Source organism: Alligator sinensis, unplaced genomic scaffold (genome assembly GCF_000455745.1).
Source record: "Alligator sinensis unplaced genomic scaffold, ASM45574v1 scaffold448_1, whole genome shotgun sequence".
Classification (NCBI taxonomy): Eukaryota; Metazoa; Chordata; order Crocodylia; family Alligatoridae; genus Alligator; species Alligator sinensis.
Window position 1 is genome coordinate 3,557,307 of NW_005841870.1, and position 19,956 is coordinate 3,577,262.

At 41.4% G+C, this 19,956-nt stretch overlaps 1 protein-coding gene across 2 annotated transcripts in view; it reads right to left on the bottom strand.

The window, feature by feature from the left end:
* SMOC2 (SPARC related modular calcium binding 2) overlaps positions 1 to 19,956 on the bottom strand; it is a 214,715-nt gene that overhangs the window by 135,148 nt on the left and 59,611 nt on the right. For both annotated transcript variants that reach the window (XM_014527099.2, XM_014527095.2), the window contains exon 2: positions 12,704 to 12,875. In XM_014527099.2, the coding sequence (XP_014382585.1) occupies positions 12,704 to 12,875 (172 nt within the window). The remainder of the gene's footprint in view (positions 1 to 12,703; positions 12,876 to 19,956) is intronic.

Below are 19,956 nucleotides of genomic sequence, written 5' to 3' on the forward strand. Positions count from 1 at the left end.
GTTGGCTGTTATCTGGGACCAGTTCTACTTTCATTCACTTCAATGAAATTAGAAGCATACGTTTAAATATAAAGGTATATTGAGATCTTCCAAGTGTAGTGAAAACACTATCTTAATAGACTTCTAACAAAAGGTGGAGGTTTGGTAGGGCGGAATGGCTCATAATAAGCGTATCTTTCATAATATTAAGGTAGAAGTTTGTGGTAGAGTTAAAGTGAATACTCTAATATAATGTTTTACCAACATGTAGGGTGTCACAGTTGAGCAGTAGCATTTTTCCTTAAAGAAAAGCTTACCTTGGGTCTTAATTGAAGCGTGTACTGTAATTAAGCTTATGTGCTTGCAACCTTTTAACAAATGCATTCTGCAAATAAGCTCAAAAAACAAAAGTGAAAATTTCTTCACCACAGCCATGAACTCTGGTTTTCAACATTATTGAAACAGTGCATTTCTTTCTCACAGGGAAAACAGCAAAATATTTTTATGTGAAATTCCACTCATATTTTGATGTGCTTCAGTTCTTTATGTGAAACCGAGAATGAAGATAGTACCTTTTGTTATGTCTATGACGGCCCGTAAAATGATGGCAATTTTAAACAGAAAGGCTCTTTAAGATACCATAAATCAGTTAAGCTAAACATAAACTGTATAGAGTTTCCCAGTAAGAAAGGGATCTATGTAACTATAGGGTAACAATAACAATATTATGTGCAATGACGTACGTGTATTGAGCAGTGAGACCAAGTGAGTATTGCCTTTGCAAAGAATGAATGCATACAATGAGTGTCACATAAGACTGAATGCTAAAGCAGTTAACTAATAAGAAGTGAAACAATACTGACCTGTTTAGAATATGTGATTGCTACCGAGAAGCCAGATGGCAGTGATGGCAGGGATCGGTTATAGTCTACAGTGCCTTGTACTCTTACCTCATCAATGCTTTGCATAGATAGCTGCTACATGACTGCTAAGTGGCCAGTATTAAATGAGTTGGTGGTTCCACTTTTATGGTGATGGATGTGCTAAGCATCCATCCCCAGAATGGACATTTTTTAATGCTGTCTCAGCAAAGCCAAGAGCTCAAGAGGCAAGGATCCCAAACTAGCACTTTACCCAAGGTATACTGAGATGTTGAGGTATATTGGCAGGATAGTATAGAGAAGCTTGTCTTACCCACAATGAGCTTGTTTAATGGACACAAGGGGCATGTCCCCACGAGCAGGAACATATTTGTCCACTGCCAGGGACAACTAGCAGTGGCACATATTTGTGCTTGAGGCTTCTTGGGGCCCCAGGAGGTTTCCTGGGACTCCAGCAGCAGCAATCCGGGCTTGTGGAGCCTAGCTGGCAGCTGGAGGGTGACTCTGGCTAACCAGGCTCTGATTTTGGGTGGCACACACTGCCGCCACATGAGCCACGTTGCTTTTTTCTGATGCGGGTTTTTTTGACACCAGGATCTCCCAGCGTAAAAAACCCCCACCATGCTGCAAATTGGCAGCGTGGTGAATGTTTGCATGTGCAGTGTGTGCAGTTTGCAGCACAGCAAACCACACATGCATGCTCATCTGGACATGCCCAAGGATGCTGTCTCCAAGGTGGCAACACTATACCTGCTATGCTAACTTAAAAATAAATTGAAGAGGAAAAAAGAGATTTTTTTTGTTATTACTGGGGGAAAAAAGTGAGAGCATAATCCTCATACCCCTCCAGGCCTTTTGAGGCAAATCTCCCCTTAAAGACAAGACAAGCTTTGTCTGAGTAAGCATTACTAGTGCTGACCAACATGGAGCTTTACAAGCCCTTGTGTAAAATATTCAACAGTCAAGCTGAAAGTTCCACTGGTGTCTAAAATTCAAAAGCAAACATTGTATATGTTCTTCAGCCTCCTCAACGTCAGTCTCCCGAACCTCCATAAACATACATACAGAGAGCCTGAATATTTAAAGAAAGCTAAGTTGACTCAGGCTGAACTAAAGTACCACTTGTTCCAATCCACCCATACATCTTTAATGTTGGGTAATGAGCTGCTGCTGGCAGCTATTCATTGTTCTCTTGATAGTCCACCAGAGAGAGAAAAATCTGTTTTTCCTCCACTGGACACTTCTGTTATAGATATTGTTCATTTTGAACAAGGCACAGTAGTCTGGCAGGATTTACAGACTCGAGAATTGAAGATGCTGGGGTGTGAGATGAAGAAATGCCCATCAAATGCTAAAATGCTCAGTCTTGGGCTACATTAACAGCTTTTGGCCTCTGAAGAATTTCATTGATCCTCTCATAATGCAGAAAGTATCCCACTAATCTAATTGTGAAAAAAGTTGCTTGTTCGCCCTCTCAAAAAAATGGGACAGAGATATGGTTGTATAACAGACTGTTTCAATCTTCAGAGCCCCCAGCCAAAGCTGTCATTTTAGTTAAAAAAACAATTAATATACAATATGTACTGTTTGTCATGGAAAATAAGAATGGCCTGTAAAGGCTAAATAACATTATAAAATCTTTATATGAAAACATATAACTCTACATTTTCAAATTTCATAGGTAGAGCCTTGTTCAGTACGTAGCTTAATGGAAAAGTCTTGGCAAAACCAGAAATATAACCAATAGGATTCTACAGAAATGACTCTGAAAGCCCTATAAAGTAACAGAGTATTTGCATATTCTTTAGACAGAATTTGAAATCAACCTTCAAAACATTTCATGATTTAAATTTGAACAGAAGGTTCTAAAAGCCTATAGAAAAGTTATAATATCCAAAATGATTTTTCCATAGGAAAAAACCATGACTTAAAAAAATCCTGTCACTTTGTATCACACATCATCATTTCATATTGCCTCTTATACTGACACAGCCACAAACATACAGCCATATGTGCTGACATAATCAACAAAGATAATTCAAATGTTAGGCTGCTGCCAGAGAAACTATTAAGCACATGTTTAAGTTTACACACATGAGGAATCTAGTTGAAATCTAACCACGTGCTTATATTTATCAATGGCATAACTAGGGTTGGGCAACAGGGGCATCTGGCCTGGGGGCTGACATGGTAGAGGGAAACAACATGGCTTTTGCCACAGCTGTACGATCACAGTAGCAGCAGCAAGCTAGAAGCTGCCACTGCCCCTCTGTGTGGTGGCTGCCCTGGGCACCTGGCTACATTGCTAATAGTTATACATGTGCCTCAACTATTAGCTGGTTCTGGGCCTAAATATCCACATTTTGGAGTACTTTCTTAATACTCCCCAAGGTCAAACACTCATTAAAGTATATGGACTCCCTTTGATAAAATTCACTGGAGCCAATGATCATTTGACCCAAGCAATGACAACATACTGGTTATTTTATTATACTATAGGCACATCTACACATTGCCCTACAGAGACATAGCAATGCACTAAGTTGCTGTATGGAGCACTACAATGATGTAGCAGTCATGTGGGTCTATGTATGATGGCCAGCTACACTGTTGTAGCGGTGCACCCAGACTGTGTCGTGCTCTAGTATTTCCAAAAAGAAGTACTAAAGCACAGCGCCATAGCAATCTCACCATACAGCAGCATGTAGACATGTAGACACACCCTATATCATGCAACATTTTTCATCCAAAAATCTAAAAACATTTTATAAACATGAATGAAGCCCTACAGCAACTCTGTGAAATGCTGGTAACCACTCATTCACAAGTGGGGAAGAAGGGCATGGCACAATGAACTGCCCCATATCCTATCCTATCCCGAGTCAAAGCACAGTCACAAACTGAATTCTGAAGTCTTTACTCCCCCTCTCTTGCTCTAACTATTAGACCAGGGCCGTCCAACTGGCAGTCTAAGGACTGCATGAGGCCTGTAAGGGATTAAGTTGCAGCCCCAGGCTCCCAGCCAGCTGTTACTCCCACCACCCATTGCTCCAACTGCAACAGTAGGTAAAATCTCCAGACTCTCTACTCCCTCCTCTGCAGCACTGCTAGGTGTATGGTAATTATTGTATTTGTACGATAATATCAACCCTTGTACAATGTACAACAGATACTACTAAATGTGTTCAAAATGTGCAATTTTTTTTATGCAGCTAATTGATGCAGCATATGCAAAACCCAAGTGACTTTCAAGGAGTCTTAACCAACCTTCAGGTTTCCTGTCAGTGCTTTCTTACGACTGCTTGCCTTGAAATAAAGAAATGTTTCAACTTTGATGACCAGTTCTCACTCACTCACTGGCGAGTTACAGTGAGCAATATAAAGTAACTGCATAATGATTTATAATATACAGACCTGAACTTCAAAACAAAGAGAAAAGAATAATTATAGTAATAAATTCAGTTTAACCAGTTAGAGAAAGAGTTAAACAAAATGTCAGTAGGCAGTGTCAAGTAGAGTGGCACAGGATGTAATGGTAACAGTATAAGGCAACATAATGTTACTTAAAAAAGAGGAAGATTTAATTGCATGCTTATATGCATGCTTATTTTTTCCAGTGTATGATAGTTTTTCAGAAACTATGATAATTTTGGGCTTCCAACACAATCATTTCATATTTAAGACATGACAACACTGCTCCTCTGGCTTCCATTTTTTGCTCCTGCCTCAGTGGGTGAGGCAGTGCAGGTCATTGGCTCAGTATAGGGAAATTAATGTGAGCCTGTAGCTGTGTAGACCCAGAGTGCAGCAGTGGGGGGCACATGGGCACAGGCATGTGACGTAGCAGTATGGCATCCACATGGGCACATGGTACAGTGGTAGTCACTGGGGTGGCCCACAGAGTGTTCAGTCCCTAGCTGCTTAAGAGTTGGACAGTCTGATATTAGACATTATTAGATATTATCCATCCCTTTGAATAGAAAACAGAAACATACAGGACCCTCATCTCTAAATGCCACTGGAACTCTAGCCTGATGGGTATAATTCCCTATCTGATCCAGACTCACTTCTTAGGCAATCAAGATATCCAGTCCTGTTATTGAGGCCCAACTCCTACTGAACTCCCATACGAGCTTTACACACACTTTGTCTAATCTATTTATATTAGACCTATTTGAATATACAATGGACCCTTCTATCAGTTGGTGCCTCTAGGTTTAACTGTAGCCCAAATAATAATTTTAGCTCTCCCCATTTTTCTTGTACTGATTATATTCTAATTTTTCTTACACAAGCAAATGTCTGTTTCTAGTCAGAGACAAACCCCAAGAAGCTCAGAAATCAAGGTTTAGTTTGGCAAAGCATCCAAAAATGTAGATGTTCATCTAAAATTATTCAAACTATGAGAACGTCATGAAGCTACAAATGTGGGTTGGAAATTTTACAAGAATAGGACTTCTTATAACATTTCTAGCACTTTGGCATATGAGTACAGCATTGCCTGGAAGTATATGAGTACAGAAAAAAATGGAACATAGAGAAAAAATGAATTGCATGGATTTTTAACATCAGAAAGTTAATTATTAATCAGGTACCAGTTTCATCAGAATCAGGTTTTTGAGAGGGAAAGTCAGGATGCATCTATTTTCAAATCAGTTTACCCTTCCATAATTTCATTATCTTTGTGTATGCACATCCAAATACATACTCAGGGAAGTCCCCATAATAATTATTTAAGTCTCTGTGGGCATGTCTACACAAGATGCTTTATTGTGCATTAGATTAATCTAATGCACAATAATATGTCACCACATACATGTGTGCAGCAATTACTGTGTATTAGACTAGCCTAATGCACCATTTGCTAATACCGATAGATACAGGCAAGGCAGGGAGCACACACCACAAGGCAGAGGGCAAGGAGCAGGTAGGCATGGAGACACAGGGGCTGGGCACTCCAGTGCTTGCCTGCCCCTCGCCAAGAGCTCTGCAGGTACACTGAGTGGATTGCCACGCTGGTGTGGTAAGTGCGTGGGGGGCAACATGCCCACATGGACCCCTGCTCCACAGGAGCCCCAAAGCTAGGTGAGGCTGCTGACAGGGTGAGCTGGGCTCTACTGTTATACCAGGTACTGCGGGGTCCTGGTATAACAGCCAGGGATGGGATAGGCCACTCAGTGGCTCAAGGACAGTCCCCAGCCCTGGAGCTGCTGTGTGGTTCCTGCTGCCCTGCACCCCAGCACCTCTCCCTCAGCTACAGGACATGTACCATGGGGAAGCTCTAGGCCCCACTACCACTGTGATTGCAGATCCTGGGGGAAATCGCAGCTCACGGGGGAAGGCAGGACAGGTATAGTATGGGCACCACAGGCCCCATTTTCACAACTGGTGGCTCGGGCTCACATGTGCTCCTCCCAGGAGCACTGGCCACAGCCAACCCCAAGCTCCATGCAGCTGGAAGCTGCTCCCAGAGCAAAGGGCAGCTCCTCCCATCCCCCAGAGCCCAGGCCAGACCCCTGTGTCACATGCCAGCCCAGAACTGCCCTCAGTGCCTCCTGTCCCCCTGGGGCTGGCATCCAGGGGAGCCTGGATCTCCCCCTGGCTGCTGCAGGGGGGCAGAGCAGGTAGGAGTAGCCTTGGAGTAGGCTGCTCCTGTCAGGCTCAATTTGCTCCCAACCTCGGTGCACGTGCAGATGTGTGCCCGGGAGCAAGTTAATGAGCAGGTATAAATGCACCCTGTTACAACTACTCAGGACAGAATGATAGGAGGGGATAAAAGGAGTTGAGGATGAAAGCCGTGTAGATATGTTACTGTTTGGGTTTCAATTACAAATCTTATATGTTGTTTTCTTTATGTGATTAAGAATTTCCTTTAAATTTCCTGTAAATAATAGCTGAACAATAAATAAAAATAAGAGAAAAAAAATTAGTCCTAACAGGCAATGAGATTTTTCTGAAATGTTAGTGTTTTGACTATGTCAAGTATATCAAACAGATAATGTTAACATTTGTGTTATTATTCATGAGCAGAGAAGTAGAGAAAGGAACCTGTGAAGAGATTTTGATGTAAATGCGAGTCAACCTTTATTGCCAGGGTTTGAAATAAGGGGGGACTTGGAGGGGCTGAGTCCCCCCTAAAGAGATGAGAGCCCTCCATAAATCCCCCATAACAGACAAGAGCCCCTGGCCCACCCCGCACCTTTCTAAGCAGCTCAGGTTGTGGCAGCAGCAGCAGTGGCTCTTTCTAGCTGCCACCACTGCAGACCCCCACAAGAGTCAGAGTATAATTTGACCCCTGTTGATTGTACGTGTATAAACCTCTAGACAAATTTAATGAGAAATTGCCTAGAGGTTAGTCCAAAATCTGTAGGGCATACACTGCCAGGGTGATTCGATTTTTCGTGAGTAAGCTAAACCTGAAAATGAGAGGAGTTTGGAATATTTTCAACTAAATGAAATGTTTTGTAGAAACATGTAAGTTTCAACGTTGGGAGGGTTTTTACTGTCAGGTGGGGGATCCAGCGGAGAGAGAAAGAGAAAGTGAGACCAAGATTTAAGTCCCTGCTTAACCTGATTCAGAGTGGCCTAGCTTGAAAACCTCTCATCTGAATCTGACACAACAGGGGTTTTCCTACATCTTAGGCCAGTGTCCTGGTGGTTCACCTTACACAAACATACATGCATACCACTTCTTCCTAAATGAAAAGACAAACATTACAAAGCACTTTTTGTTTTGCTGGAAATTGTTCTTCATGCAATGTGGATTGAAAACAATTTTTTAAACGTTGAAAGTTGCCAGGGAAAGGAACAGTAACCCTTTGACTGGCTAAAGATTTCTGGTCTTTGACTAATCAATCCATCACCAGCAACAGAAATCCCACTCCTCACAAATCTTAATTTGAGGACTTCCTCAGAATAAGGGGGCGCTTGAGTGTGGCTATCAAAGGTGACACTGTCACAGATGGAGATGCAAAGATTAAAACTGCAATGAGATCAGTTGGCCTCCTTTTTTCTGCTCTCAAATGTGTTTTCACAGCTTGAATTATTTCAGATGATTGCCGCCATGTGCAGGAGCAAAGGGGTAGGTCATTTGACACTGTAAGGCTGCTTTGATTAAATTAAATACAAAAAAAACTATGAAATTGAAATTGAAAATATCACTAGTTTCTCTCTTTCTCTGATACCCACCAGGTGCACAATTGGCAACCATGCATTTAAACAATATCTCACATATCTAAGAAAATAAGATTTTAAATTATCCATAAATGTAGTGCTCATTAAACTGAGAGGCAAACACCATTGACTTGAGCTTTGTGTTGTGTGTAGCTATTTGATAATATTAATAATTAAGTGGTCTGAGCAGTGTTGCTGAGTCAGCTATCAGAACTACAATTATGCTAAAGAATGATCATTTAAAAGGACACAGCATATGATACAAAACATAAATATTGAACAAATGCAGCCTAATTTGCCAACACTGATAAAACTGATCTCCATATAAGCCATATATGCTAAAAATTAGTGAATTTTTATGGAAAAGTATATACACATATATATGCTATCAGTGCATTTGGAAAACTTTAAGGAGCAAATTAAGAAAAAAACTATAAAACTCTGTTTCATAGTGTAATGCTTTAAATATGTTTAATGCACTAATGCAAAATGTCGAATACTTCTTCCTGTTATTAGCAGGAGCAACAGAAGCTTTGGATCAGGTAACTCCATTATGTTATCCTTGTTCTTTTAAGGAACTAGATCCATCAGCTAATACAATGGCACATTATGAAAGGAATGAAGAACTAGCATAGTGTTTCATCTAGGAGGAGGATAAGACAAAATGTCTCTTTAAAGCAATCTTGGTGATTTAGAAGTTTGCTGGAGCAAATAGAAAGAGCTGATGTGGAAAATTGTCTCCTAGAGATTGAGCCTGTGTGGTCTCTGTTTCTTTTCCTCTTTATATATATCTATATGCATTTTGTTTTCCTGGAAAGAGAATAAGGGAAGGTAAATCTTTGTGATCACCACTATACTTATGTTTTAAGAAGAAGACTATTGTGTAGACAGTCAAACCCTACATTTAAGAGTGGAAACGTCTCGACATTTCCCAAGCTTGCCAGCTCCAATTCTCTAGAACAAGTCTGCAAAGCCTACTGCTAAAGTCAGAAGAGTGTAAATATGATCAGCAGGGATCCTGATTTTCTCTGATTGAAAAAAAATCCCCAAACTTCAGTTTTAAAAAAGTAACCCAAAATCCATATTTTTCCATGATTAAAATGGAACACCACTATATTTAGGGCTGTGCAAAATGGGTTCTATTCAATTCAGATTCGGATTCAGCTCAAATCAGGGACAGCGATTTGATCCGCTGATTTGGATCACTGTCCCTAATTCGATTTGGTCGAATCCGAATCTGACAATTCAATGCTTATTTGGCGAATCAGCAATGAGGACACAGGCACAGCTTGACAAGTTTTTTCTACATACCTTGAGGTAGCAGGCATGGCTCGTAATCACTGTGGTGCTGGGGTACATGGAGAATCCCACAGGAGTTCTGGGAGCTCTCCAGCGTGCTCGGCAGCGAATCCAGAAGTGGACCAGAAGTACTTCCGGTCTACTTCTGGGTCTGCCAAGGAGTGTGCTGGGGGGGGGGCCCCCCATACCTCCCCCATCTTGGCAATCAGCGCAGGAGGACCCCAAGTGCCCCCCCCCTCCCCCAGATCCAGGAGGCACCAGTCAGGAGCCGCACCGCCCCCCATGCTTCTGTGGGGTGCTCCATGTGCCCCAACACTGCAGCATTCAGAGTCCCTGCTACCTAGAGGTATGTAGAAAAAACATTTAAAGCTGTATCTATGTCTGAATCACCAAATCTGTCCAAATCTCTCCAAATCAATTCGGAGGGCTCTGAATCAATTCAGAGAGATTAAAGGGTCCTCTGATTCGATTCGGATTCAGAGATTCAGACACTGAATTGGACCGAATCTCCACCAAACAGAATCAGGGACCAAAGCTTCACACAGCCCTACTATCTCTCTCTGTATATATTAGTGGCGTTTCATTTTAATTATGGGAAAATGTGGATTTTGAGTGACTTTTTTTAAACTGGAAATTGAGGATCTTTTTTATCAGGGAAAACCAGGGTCCCTGATGATAAAGGGGACCAAAACACTGGGAGAGTGCATTATCCGCATTTTCTGAAGTAAGAGAAGAAGTAAAGAATAAATGAAGTAGCTTGTTACAGAGTATGAAGTTTTGCCAGCATCTCAAACTACTTTGTTGGATTTCAAACCTGACACAAGTTTACAAATCTTTTATTCCTGTAATTTAACCCCATGGATCTACTTCAAGGGTGAGTCAATTTAAAAACCAAAGAAAACAAGCAAACAAATATTTTTTTCTAACTAAAAGGATGTAATTAGGAAACAGAGCAAGCCTGACCATCCCTAATGGAAAATATGGACTGAAGCGGGCAAAAAGCCTCAAATAGGAATTTGTTTGGCTTCCTATTTCTGAAGTACAGGCTGCAAAATTCTAATTGTGGGCTTGATCCTTCAAGGGATGGATCATCTCTCAGACTCAGACCTAACATAGGTGCCTTGGGTGCACTTCTCAAACCCCACCCCCCCAAACCCCCAAAACTATGCAGAAGGACTAAAACTACTCACTTAAATGCAAAAATTGGAAGGAAGCAAACAAAGGTCTCATTCCTACAACTTCTTGCATGCACTCAAACAGCTGCCATGCAAAAAGCTTTATCGATGTTTGTAAGGACCTTTGCAGATATTGGTAATCTGAAATAGATGAGGTAAATAATGCACAGTAAGTTGTACAATACTTTGCAGATAGTGAACAAGACATAGTATCAAGGCGAAAGAATAACTGAAAAGGCACAAGCCAACTCCCACTGGACATGTCTACACATGCATGAATGCACTGTGATTTCTGCGCATTAAGTTTAGTACCTGTTATAACAGATACTAATTAAGTGCATAGTAACTGCCACTACTGTGCCGTAGTACTGATACACACCTTTTAAGTGATACTAATGCGCAGTAGACTAATTCTACTGCACATTGGTGCAATAGCACAGTTTTTGCCGTGATGCACTAATGCACAGTAGAATTAATCTACTGTGCATCTAGCATCTTGTGTAGATGCACCCATTGAAGTCAATGAAAGTTGGAGTAAGTCCTATAAAGACATAACCACATGACTAAGCAGGTGATCACAATAGAAAAGTGGCTTGGTTATTTTCAAAAGCTCATGTTTGAATTAATAGCACAAGTTCTAATAATTTTCAATGGGACTTGTGCTTCTAAGTTATTTAGGGACTTTGAAAAATTTGACTAAATAGCCATTTTGGTCTCTTAATAGTACAGATTTAATAGAGAAACAGCTGAATAAATCTCAGAACCTTGATTTTTCTCATTAAACAAAATAGATGCATAGTTTACTACAACCCAGGGCAACCTGACAGGCCAGGGGTCCCCCAAAAACACTAACATCTAGCAAAGTTAGTTTTTCAACTAACGATTTAACCACTCACTAGTGGAAACCATGAGGATTACTTTACAGTTAGGTATTTATTCATGAATGGCCCTTGTAGGGTTTTGGTGGGGGGGTTTGTTTTTTTACTGTTACACAGTTGGCATAAAGATGCATTAATCAAAAAAACACTAAAAAAACACAGCCATGCAATCTGTTTTGTATCTGGCAGATAAACACATCTATTATTATTATTACTATTACCCTTTGTAGAATCTTTCAGACAAAGATCAAATAACTTTACAAGCACTAATAAAACATTTTTTATAATATATATCGAGTATGTTACACGAGATACTTTACTGTACATTAGACTAATCTAATGCAAAATAAAGCAACAGCTACACATTCATGGCAATTACTGTGCAGTAGATTAGTCTAATGCACCATTTTCTAGTACCTGTAGATACAGGTACTAGAAATTGATGAATTAAACTAATGCACTGAAGAACACATGTAGATGCTGACCAGGAACAAATTGCTCCCAGTCAGCCTATGCAGCAGGGGGTGACAGGAGGTGGGGAGAGCTGTCCCAGCTCAGTGGAATGCTGCTTCCCAGCCACAATAGCGGAACTGGTACAGAAATTCAATTCACTGGTCTAACCTAAATCAATTAAGTTTGAGTGTACATCAATCCAGGCCTATTTTAGACTGAGTGCCATTTTTATACCAGTGTATATGTATCAAACTTCTGTTGGTTATGGGTATAGATTGATTTTTGATCACTTAGACCAGTTTATGTGTAACTGTAAGTGACCATAGAGTTCAGGCAGTAAAACCTGACCTTATAGACTAATTCAGAGGGGTATAAGCTTTTGTAAGCAACAGCTTGCTTCATCAGATTACAGTTTGATTCACCTAGTCCAGGGGTTTTCAACCTTTTAAAATAAATGTATCCCCAGCAGCTGGACATGGAGAGGGGCGGGGACTAGCGTGCAGCCGGACATGGAGTGGTGGGAGTGGGATTGGTGCATGGCCGGATACAGAGCAGTGGCAGCACACGGTGCTGGGTAGCAGCAGAGGCCACCATGTGCAAGCTTCCCCCTCCCCCATGTCCAGTTGGCTGCGTGGCACCTGTGTGGCCCATAGAGGGATGCTGCTGCCCACCCCCGCTCCAGCCCTGCTCCCTGCCCACCCACAAGTACCCCCTAGGGCGTTCCCAAGTACCTCCAGGGGCACATGTACTCCTGGTTGACAACCCCGACCTAGTCCTTAACACAGCATAACTTCAAACAGTATAGAAATCTTAATTTTTGGCAGTATGATTATACAAGTCATTAGAATATTTCTGCAGTGTTTACCTTTGCAGTTGCCCCTGTAAGCAATTTCCAGCTGAGGATCTTTGCATTTTGCTCGTTGAAATTCACACCGAGAAAGGAAAGTCCTTCCATCCGAAGCACAGACTGACTTCTGAGGGGATCCTGCACACTCCAGGCTGCATTCTCTGTCTTTGTCTTGGTCCACTCGTAAAAACTAAATAAAAAAAAAAAAAGCCATGAAACTTTAAAAAAATCACTTCTGCAGCCAAGGGTCATCAACACAAAGTGTTTTTTGAGCTGATCAACTACACCAGAGAATGTGTGCCCATACAAAAATGAAAAGGACATCTGTCTTCCTCCCATACTTTAACAGTAATTAGCTGAGTATTTCTTGATTTGGGATCATTCAGTTCCTAATATGAAATTCTTGTAATTAAAATACTCCTGCTATATATACTGGTAGTTTATTTAATATTTTAATTATGGTATCTCTGAGTATAAAAAAATCCCTGTGGAAAGAACAATGATGGATTGGGTCCTTCTGGGGCAAAATTACCGAGTCTGCAAAAACAGAATCCGTCTTAAATAGAAATTCATGATTAATGTAATCTATTAGCTACTAGCTCTGGGTTAAACAGAATTGTAGTTATGCTACCTTGCTGTGTGTGTTTTAGCCTCCTCCTGTACTTGTGTCAAAGACACAATGCTTAAATTGATACCTTGTTATGCATCTGTGAATTCAGAAGTGGCTGGAAGTCAGTAACCCCTATGGAGGTCTTGTAGACTCAAATGGACCCTATGGCTAGGGACAGACATTACACATAAACTGGTCTAAGTGATTGGAAACTGGTTTAAACCTGTAACAGAACAGATATTCAGTGCACATAAACCAGTTTGAGAGTGACTGAAACTGGTTTGAGATAAACCTGGTTGAATGCAGTATCAGATTTAACTGATTTGGCTCAAACCAGTTTATGCAATGTCTGTCCCAGACCCCTTGCTGGTTTAAATTAAATCAAACTCCCCCAGCAGCCCAGCATGCTCTCTGGGCTGGGCGGGGCTCTCTGCTCCACAGCCGAGCTGGGCCCCCCCTCTCTGCAGCTCCGGCAGCCTCTGCAGGCATCTGCCTGGCTTCTGCTCCTCCCCCCCTCCCCTCCCAACTCTCTGCCACCCAGGCATTCCCCTGTCCCACACAGACACCTCTCACCATTAGCTAGCAGACCACATGCTGGCTACCTCAGAGCTGTGGCACATAGGCCAAAGGCAGAATCAACAGATAGCTGGTAATATCCCTCTGTTGCTTTCTTAATGGGCTGATAAACACTGAGTTAAGAGTGATAAACTTTCCCTGCTGGGCTGGTTGGGGTGAGGGGAGGGGGTTGGAGGGGACCCCTCCCTAATCATAGCATTCTGCCAGGGCTTGGCCATGCCCCCCTCTACTCAGCTTTGTCTAAGGGAAGGGAGGGCTGCTCTAGTGCCCCCCTAACCCCCAACTTCCAGCCTGAACCACAGAGGCATGTGCCTGTGTTTCTGGGATGTCTGTCTGCTTACAAAACTGATTTAGCCTAGCCAGGTTAGACTAACCTGCAAAGATTGAATCAATTTAGGCTAAGGCTTTTTGAATGTCTCTCCCTAGTCTAAAAGAGTAGCCACAGATGAATCAGTTTATGCTAACACACTGGAAATTCTATACTAAGTTTTGTATAGGTGAGGTCAGTATTAGTATTCTGCTCAAACTATTCCCGATGGCATCATGGCTAGACTGTTGTCTGTGGCCATAGGGGACAGGACTAAGAGCAATACACTCGAGTTGCAGCAGAGGAAATTTAGGTTGGATATTCAGAGGAAGTTTCTGATTCTGTGGGTGGTCAAACATTGGAAAGGACTACCTAGAGAAGTTGTGGAATCTACATTCCTGGAAATTTTCAAGAGGACGTTGAACAGACACTTGGCTGGGATGGCTTAGTCAGGGATGATCCTCCCTTCGGGTAGGGGCTGGACTAGATAACCTTGTGAGGTCCCTTCCAGCCCTACATTCCTATGATACTATGGGAAGGTATACAAATAAAGGGAGAAAAGGATATTAGAAGTAAAACCAAGACTGTGGACTTCAAAGGACCTTCCTATAGTGTAGTGAACAGGAACTAGAACAGGGGTTGCCAACTTTTTGGGGCAAAGTACCAAAAACACCCACAACCTCGACTTGTGATATGTTAGCATGCCAGGGGTAGACAGCAGGGGAGCTGCAAGGGGCCTGATTCTTGTTGTGGCAATGCAACCCTGGCCCTTTCCCCAGTGTCCACCGCGAGATGCATTTACAAGCAGAATGTCATCATATGCCACACTGGCAGGCCTGCCAGGGGTTTTCAACCCCTGAACTAGAGGTTTACCCTTACAACACATATAGTATTCTTGCTATTGAATCTTCTAAGAGGTTTAATTAGCAACATTGGCTACAACTTGTTTATCAAAACCCTGGGAAACAGGCACAAACAGTATTTCAAGTGATTATTGGTGCTTCCACCCAACAGTGAAGAGTACTTCAAAATTCAATTGATGAAGATTTCAAATGAGAGAGTTCTGTCTGCCCCACTGCCAGTGCATCTGAGGGATAATGGCTGCCCCTGCCTCCCACATGAGCCTTTTTTTGGCCCTGTGCAAAGTCCCTTCATTGGTGTGCAGTGAGGCCAGCACAAGACCCATACACAAACAACACCCTGCACGTCATTAATTCCTCATGGGATAAATGATACTGGCACGGTACAGGAGTTATTTGCTGACCTCTCTGCATCAGGGTGAATTTCACCCAGAATAAAAGTGAAGGCTGCTTGATGCAGTATAAATCAATCACACATCTCTGCCAGGAATGGAGAGGAGAATGTTATAGATTGTGGTACACCCATAAACTCATTCCCCAATACAGCCTTCACTGCTTCACACAAAGCCTATCCCCCGTGCATTTGGAGTGGAGCGAGTTCTGCAAAGGTAGCAAAAGAAAACTGTATTAGAACATCTGGTCTCCACTATTCTGCCCTCCAGCATCCTCTCCTCAAGCTATACAGTCAGAGGGAAGCAAATACGGGCTTTGATGGAGGTGTTGCTGTCAGGTTGCTCTAGCTGTGATTTACAGCAGATTAGACAGTAAAGAATTTTGCTTGCTAATTTCTTTCCCAAATCACATTGAACGTGCTAAATGATCACCAGTTTGGATTTTAGTCTCTGAAGAGCTGCATAAAAGCTTAATGTAGTTCTTGGAAAAGGGGAAAGAAGGATCTGATTACATTGAAACACATTTTCAAAACCCCAAGTTGTTTTGATGCCACTTTCATATTCAGCCAGAAATGAGCACGAGGCATTTATTTTCTGAGCACCAGAAAGGCTGGTGCTGTGGGGGAGGTGAAACCACTGGATCCTCAACCAAATTTCTCTATCGTTTTGCTGTTTTTTGGATAAGGAATAAGGTATGAAAGGCATGCAGTTACCAGGAGATAATCACAGTGGAAGGTATTAAAGGCACAAGGAAACGGACTTTACAAAATGTCATCAACCAGCTGAAAAACTGCCTTGATTTTAACAAGTATATACTGTTATTTCATTACCAGACCTTTTGGATATAGAATGTTTTAAGCTTTATTTTACACAGCAACACTAACGAGAGGGGAAAGTTTTGAGCAAGGAAGAGAAACAAAAGCAGAATGTAAGCATCCAAAATATACACACTTACATCTTGCATGCAATGGCCTCTGAAGGAAAACTTTACTTATGTCCTTTATTGTAGTAGGGGAAAAGAGAGTCATAAATCATTCTAATTATCATGCTTAAACTATCATATATTTGCATTTCCTAGCACTTTAAGTGAAATGCAGATGTCTTATGGCAAGACATGATAATCATCATTTTCTGTGAACAGAGGAACAACCTCACAACGTGCATTTAAAATGAATATTCATATGGTAAATATTTGACCATAAGTTTCATATTTTAGTGGCAAAACAATAAACAATAAAAGCATGCTTTTCCTGCAGCCTTCATGCAGGTCTCTTACTCCTCCTCCCCCTGTTTAATAATGATCACTTTTAAGAACAAAGAACTTAGCTTCTCGAATTTAAAAAAAAAAGAAAATTTTGCTTTGTTTCTGAATTTTAGCAATAAGATTTTTTTTCACTTTTACAAATACTGCATGGTTCCTAGAGGTGCCCAGATCCATTGATTTTGGGAACCATGCAAACACTTAGCAAGATGGACTGGAACCACAGAAACTGAAACTTTCTCCCTTTGCTCACAATGCATGCAAAGGTGAACTTCGACATGCCTGCAACCTATGCAGACAACAGCACTGGTTGGTCTCTATGATCACCCAAGACTTTGATCCCAAACCTAATGAAGTAAATGGCAAGACTTCTTAGAAGTGAAAGGATGATGAAGGGCTCTTGAAAAGAGCTCAAATTTGAAGTCAAAGGAGCCAGACTAGAAGGAGGCTGTGGCAGGAGAAGGCAGCAGTTATAGGGCAGGAGTGGGTGCATCAGTAGGTTTATCACAGAAACCTAATGCAGGAAGGAGTGCTGAGTCCTGCTACAGCCCCTCCCAGGCCAGCTGTGCAGGCTTCTCCTAGAAGCAGAAGTGCATGGGGCAGTTCAACCTGGTGCCAGGTCAACCTGGAGAAGCACAGGAAACATGCAGATAAATCTCCAAGCTGCCACACACCATCAGGTGGACCTGTTTTGTGTGCCTCTGTTTCCAGGAGGAGCATGCAGAGCCATACAGGAAAGGTCTGAGGCAAGAGTGGGCTCCTGTATGCATAAGGATTTTCAGATCTCTTTAATGCAGGCAGGGATGCCCCCTCCTGCTACAGCCACTTTCCATTCAGGCTCTGCACTTCACATGAGACATGTAGGGCACTGTCACCTGGCTGAGGCAGCATCACCATCACCCTGGTTGAGAACCACTGAGATAAGCTGAAGCAGTTCAATAGTGCTTCTCAACCAGGATGATGCCAAATTCAGAAAAGTTATGATGGGTTGAGAACCACTCATCTAGGTGAACTATTGCTATATAAAACTATAAAAATAAATAATGAGCAACAACACATACACCAGAAATCCTTCTCCAGAACATTGCTAAAGTTCATGCACTGACAGCAAATTATTTTGGATGGTGATGGAAAGCTGTAGCTTGAGAAGAATCAAGTTACACCAAATGAACCAACCTGTTGCAAGGATTTGGGTCAATCTCTCTGATCAGTGGCAACACATCAGGATCATAACACTGGACTGAACTGAAAATCTCCTAGGCTATCTTAACTAATGCTGAAGAACAGACCTTGCCCCCATGAAATAAGAAGAGCTCATAATATATGAAGTTTCATTTCAAGGATACTCACCCAAAAACTTCTATTTAAGTTATTATTTTAAAGCATTTAGAGGAGATTATAATAAATTATGGGTTCATGGATATTGGAATAACCTGGAAAAGCAGAGGATGAAAAAAAAACCCAGCAGGCAAAGCCACTTGAATAACTTGTTGGTTAGCCAAACCTCAGTGAAGAATTTTTGTTTTAGATTTAAACAGTTTCCATCACACCAGGATAACAAAAGGAATTAAGACTAGGGGAGGCAAAAAGCTGGCAACTGCCAGAAATTAGAGTGGATAGGAGACGGATTAATAAATGTACTTATTAGCCAAAAAAAAGGCAAAGGAACTTTACAAACATTCACAAGGAATGCACTCTAGCCTTTAGTGTAGCAGTGCAGGGCAGTATAGGTTTAATTCTGCACCATTTACTTTGCTGAAGCAGATAGAAATATGGTGAAGAACTATTGCTGAAACCAACAGCAATGTTCATCCAAGTAAGGGTTCAAAGATTAGCCTTAAATTAGTATATCTGACCAGTAGTTTATCTTAATGGCAAAACAGCATCTCAGAAGCTGGTATCTTATTGATGTCTATTTGTGACTGCTCCACAATAACTTCTGAAATACTTTGATATTTATTTGCATCCTGTGAGCCATGGGAGCCTCTCTCTGGTCTGCTGAGAATTGTTTTAGTTTAAGTTACAGAATCAATGATGCAAAATATAAGTGCTTGACTTAAGCATTATGGGCATTTATACACATACCTTTTTATCCCGTGACATGCTAGAGATCTGGTGGGTAGACTCTGGTGAGTAGACTCAATGGAGTCTGCTCCGCACACAAGCTGAAGCGCACTGTGCTGCATCGCATGCAGTTGGATACGCGGCAAAATGCATGTCAGCGTGCAGAAAATGGCAGTGGTGCACTTTTGAACTAAAAGACTTTCGAGGTGTATTTTTAAGTGTCTGGTGCTGTGGTGCAAACATGTATGCAAATTCCCTATGATTAGGAACCTACCAAAATCACAATTTCATGAATTTTGCAGATTTTGCAAAATCCATTGGGGGGGGGGGGGGAAGCCCCCCCCTCACCCCGCAAGGGATCACAGTTTGAAAGGGAGTTTGTCTGAGTGTGAAGGAATTTTTTTTTTTGATAACTAATGAATATGTTCATTTTCCTGAGCCTGAAGTAATCCTGGAAATCACTCATTTTACCATATGGCAGGAACTTTATCTGCAAAAACGAATTGTTTAGTATGTGTAGAGAATAAACAATGAAAGTAAACAGATTATATAGGTAATACTATATTATGCAATCCACAGGAGGTTGATGAAGAATATAGAGATGCATATATTTCTCTTTACTTGTTCTGTTTTCCTATCTTGCTGGTTATTTATAAATTACATTATATGCTTTCTCATACAAAAACAAAGCCACAAGTGATATATGAAACACTGCTTACCCTAAATGTTGTTGTTATTTAGAGCTCTCTATAACAGAGATACTTTATAGTCAACCACTGGGATTTTTAGTGCCTGAAGGGGTATTGTGAACTACAGCTTCCTATCCCATACTTTTCTTAAAGACAGAGCTCACTAGCCAGTAAACATTTTGTTACAAGAATTCTTCATTGATTCCAATTGCTCAAAATTAAGTAGAATTTTTTTTAACAGAGAAACAAAGTGTTTGATCCTCTTGGATGGATAATTATGGCAAATCTCTCCCTATGGAGAAGGCTATGGGAATAGCCAGCATGCCTACTTTTAATACAGCCTGTTTCCTGCCAGTGGTAGCATGTGAAGAAGCAAGAGGGTTTTAAACTGTAGCCATTCTCATTTGTGCTATAAGGTAAGTGCCATGACTTCTCATTTTAAAATAAGAATTTTTCAAATAAAATCCTTCCATCTAGAGCTTCAAGAAGGCATCCCAATGTCTCACTCTTTC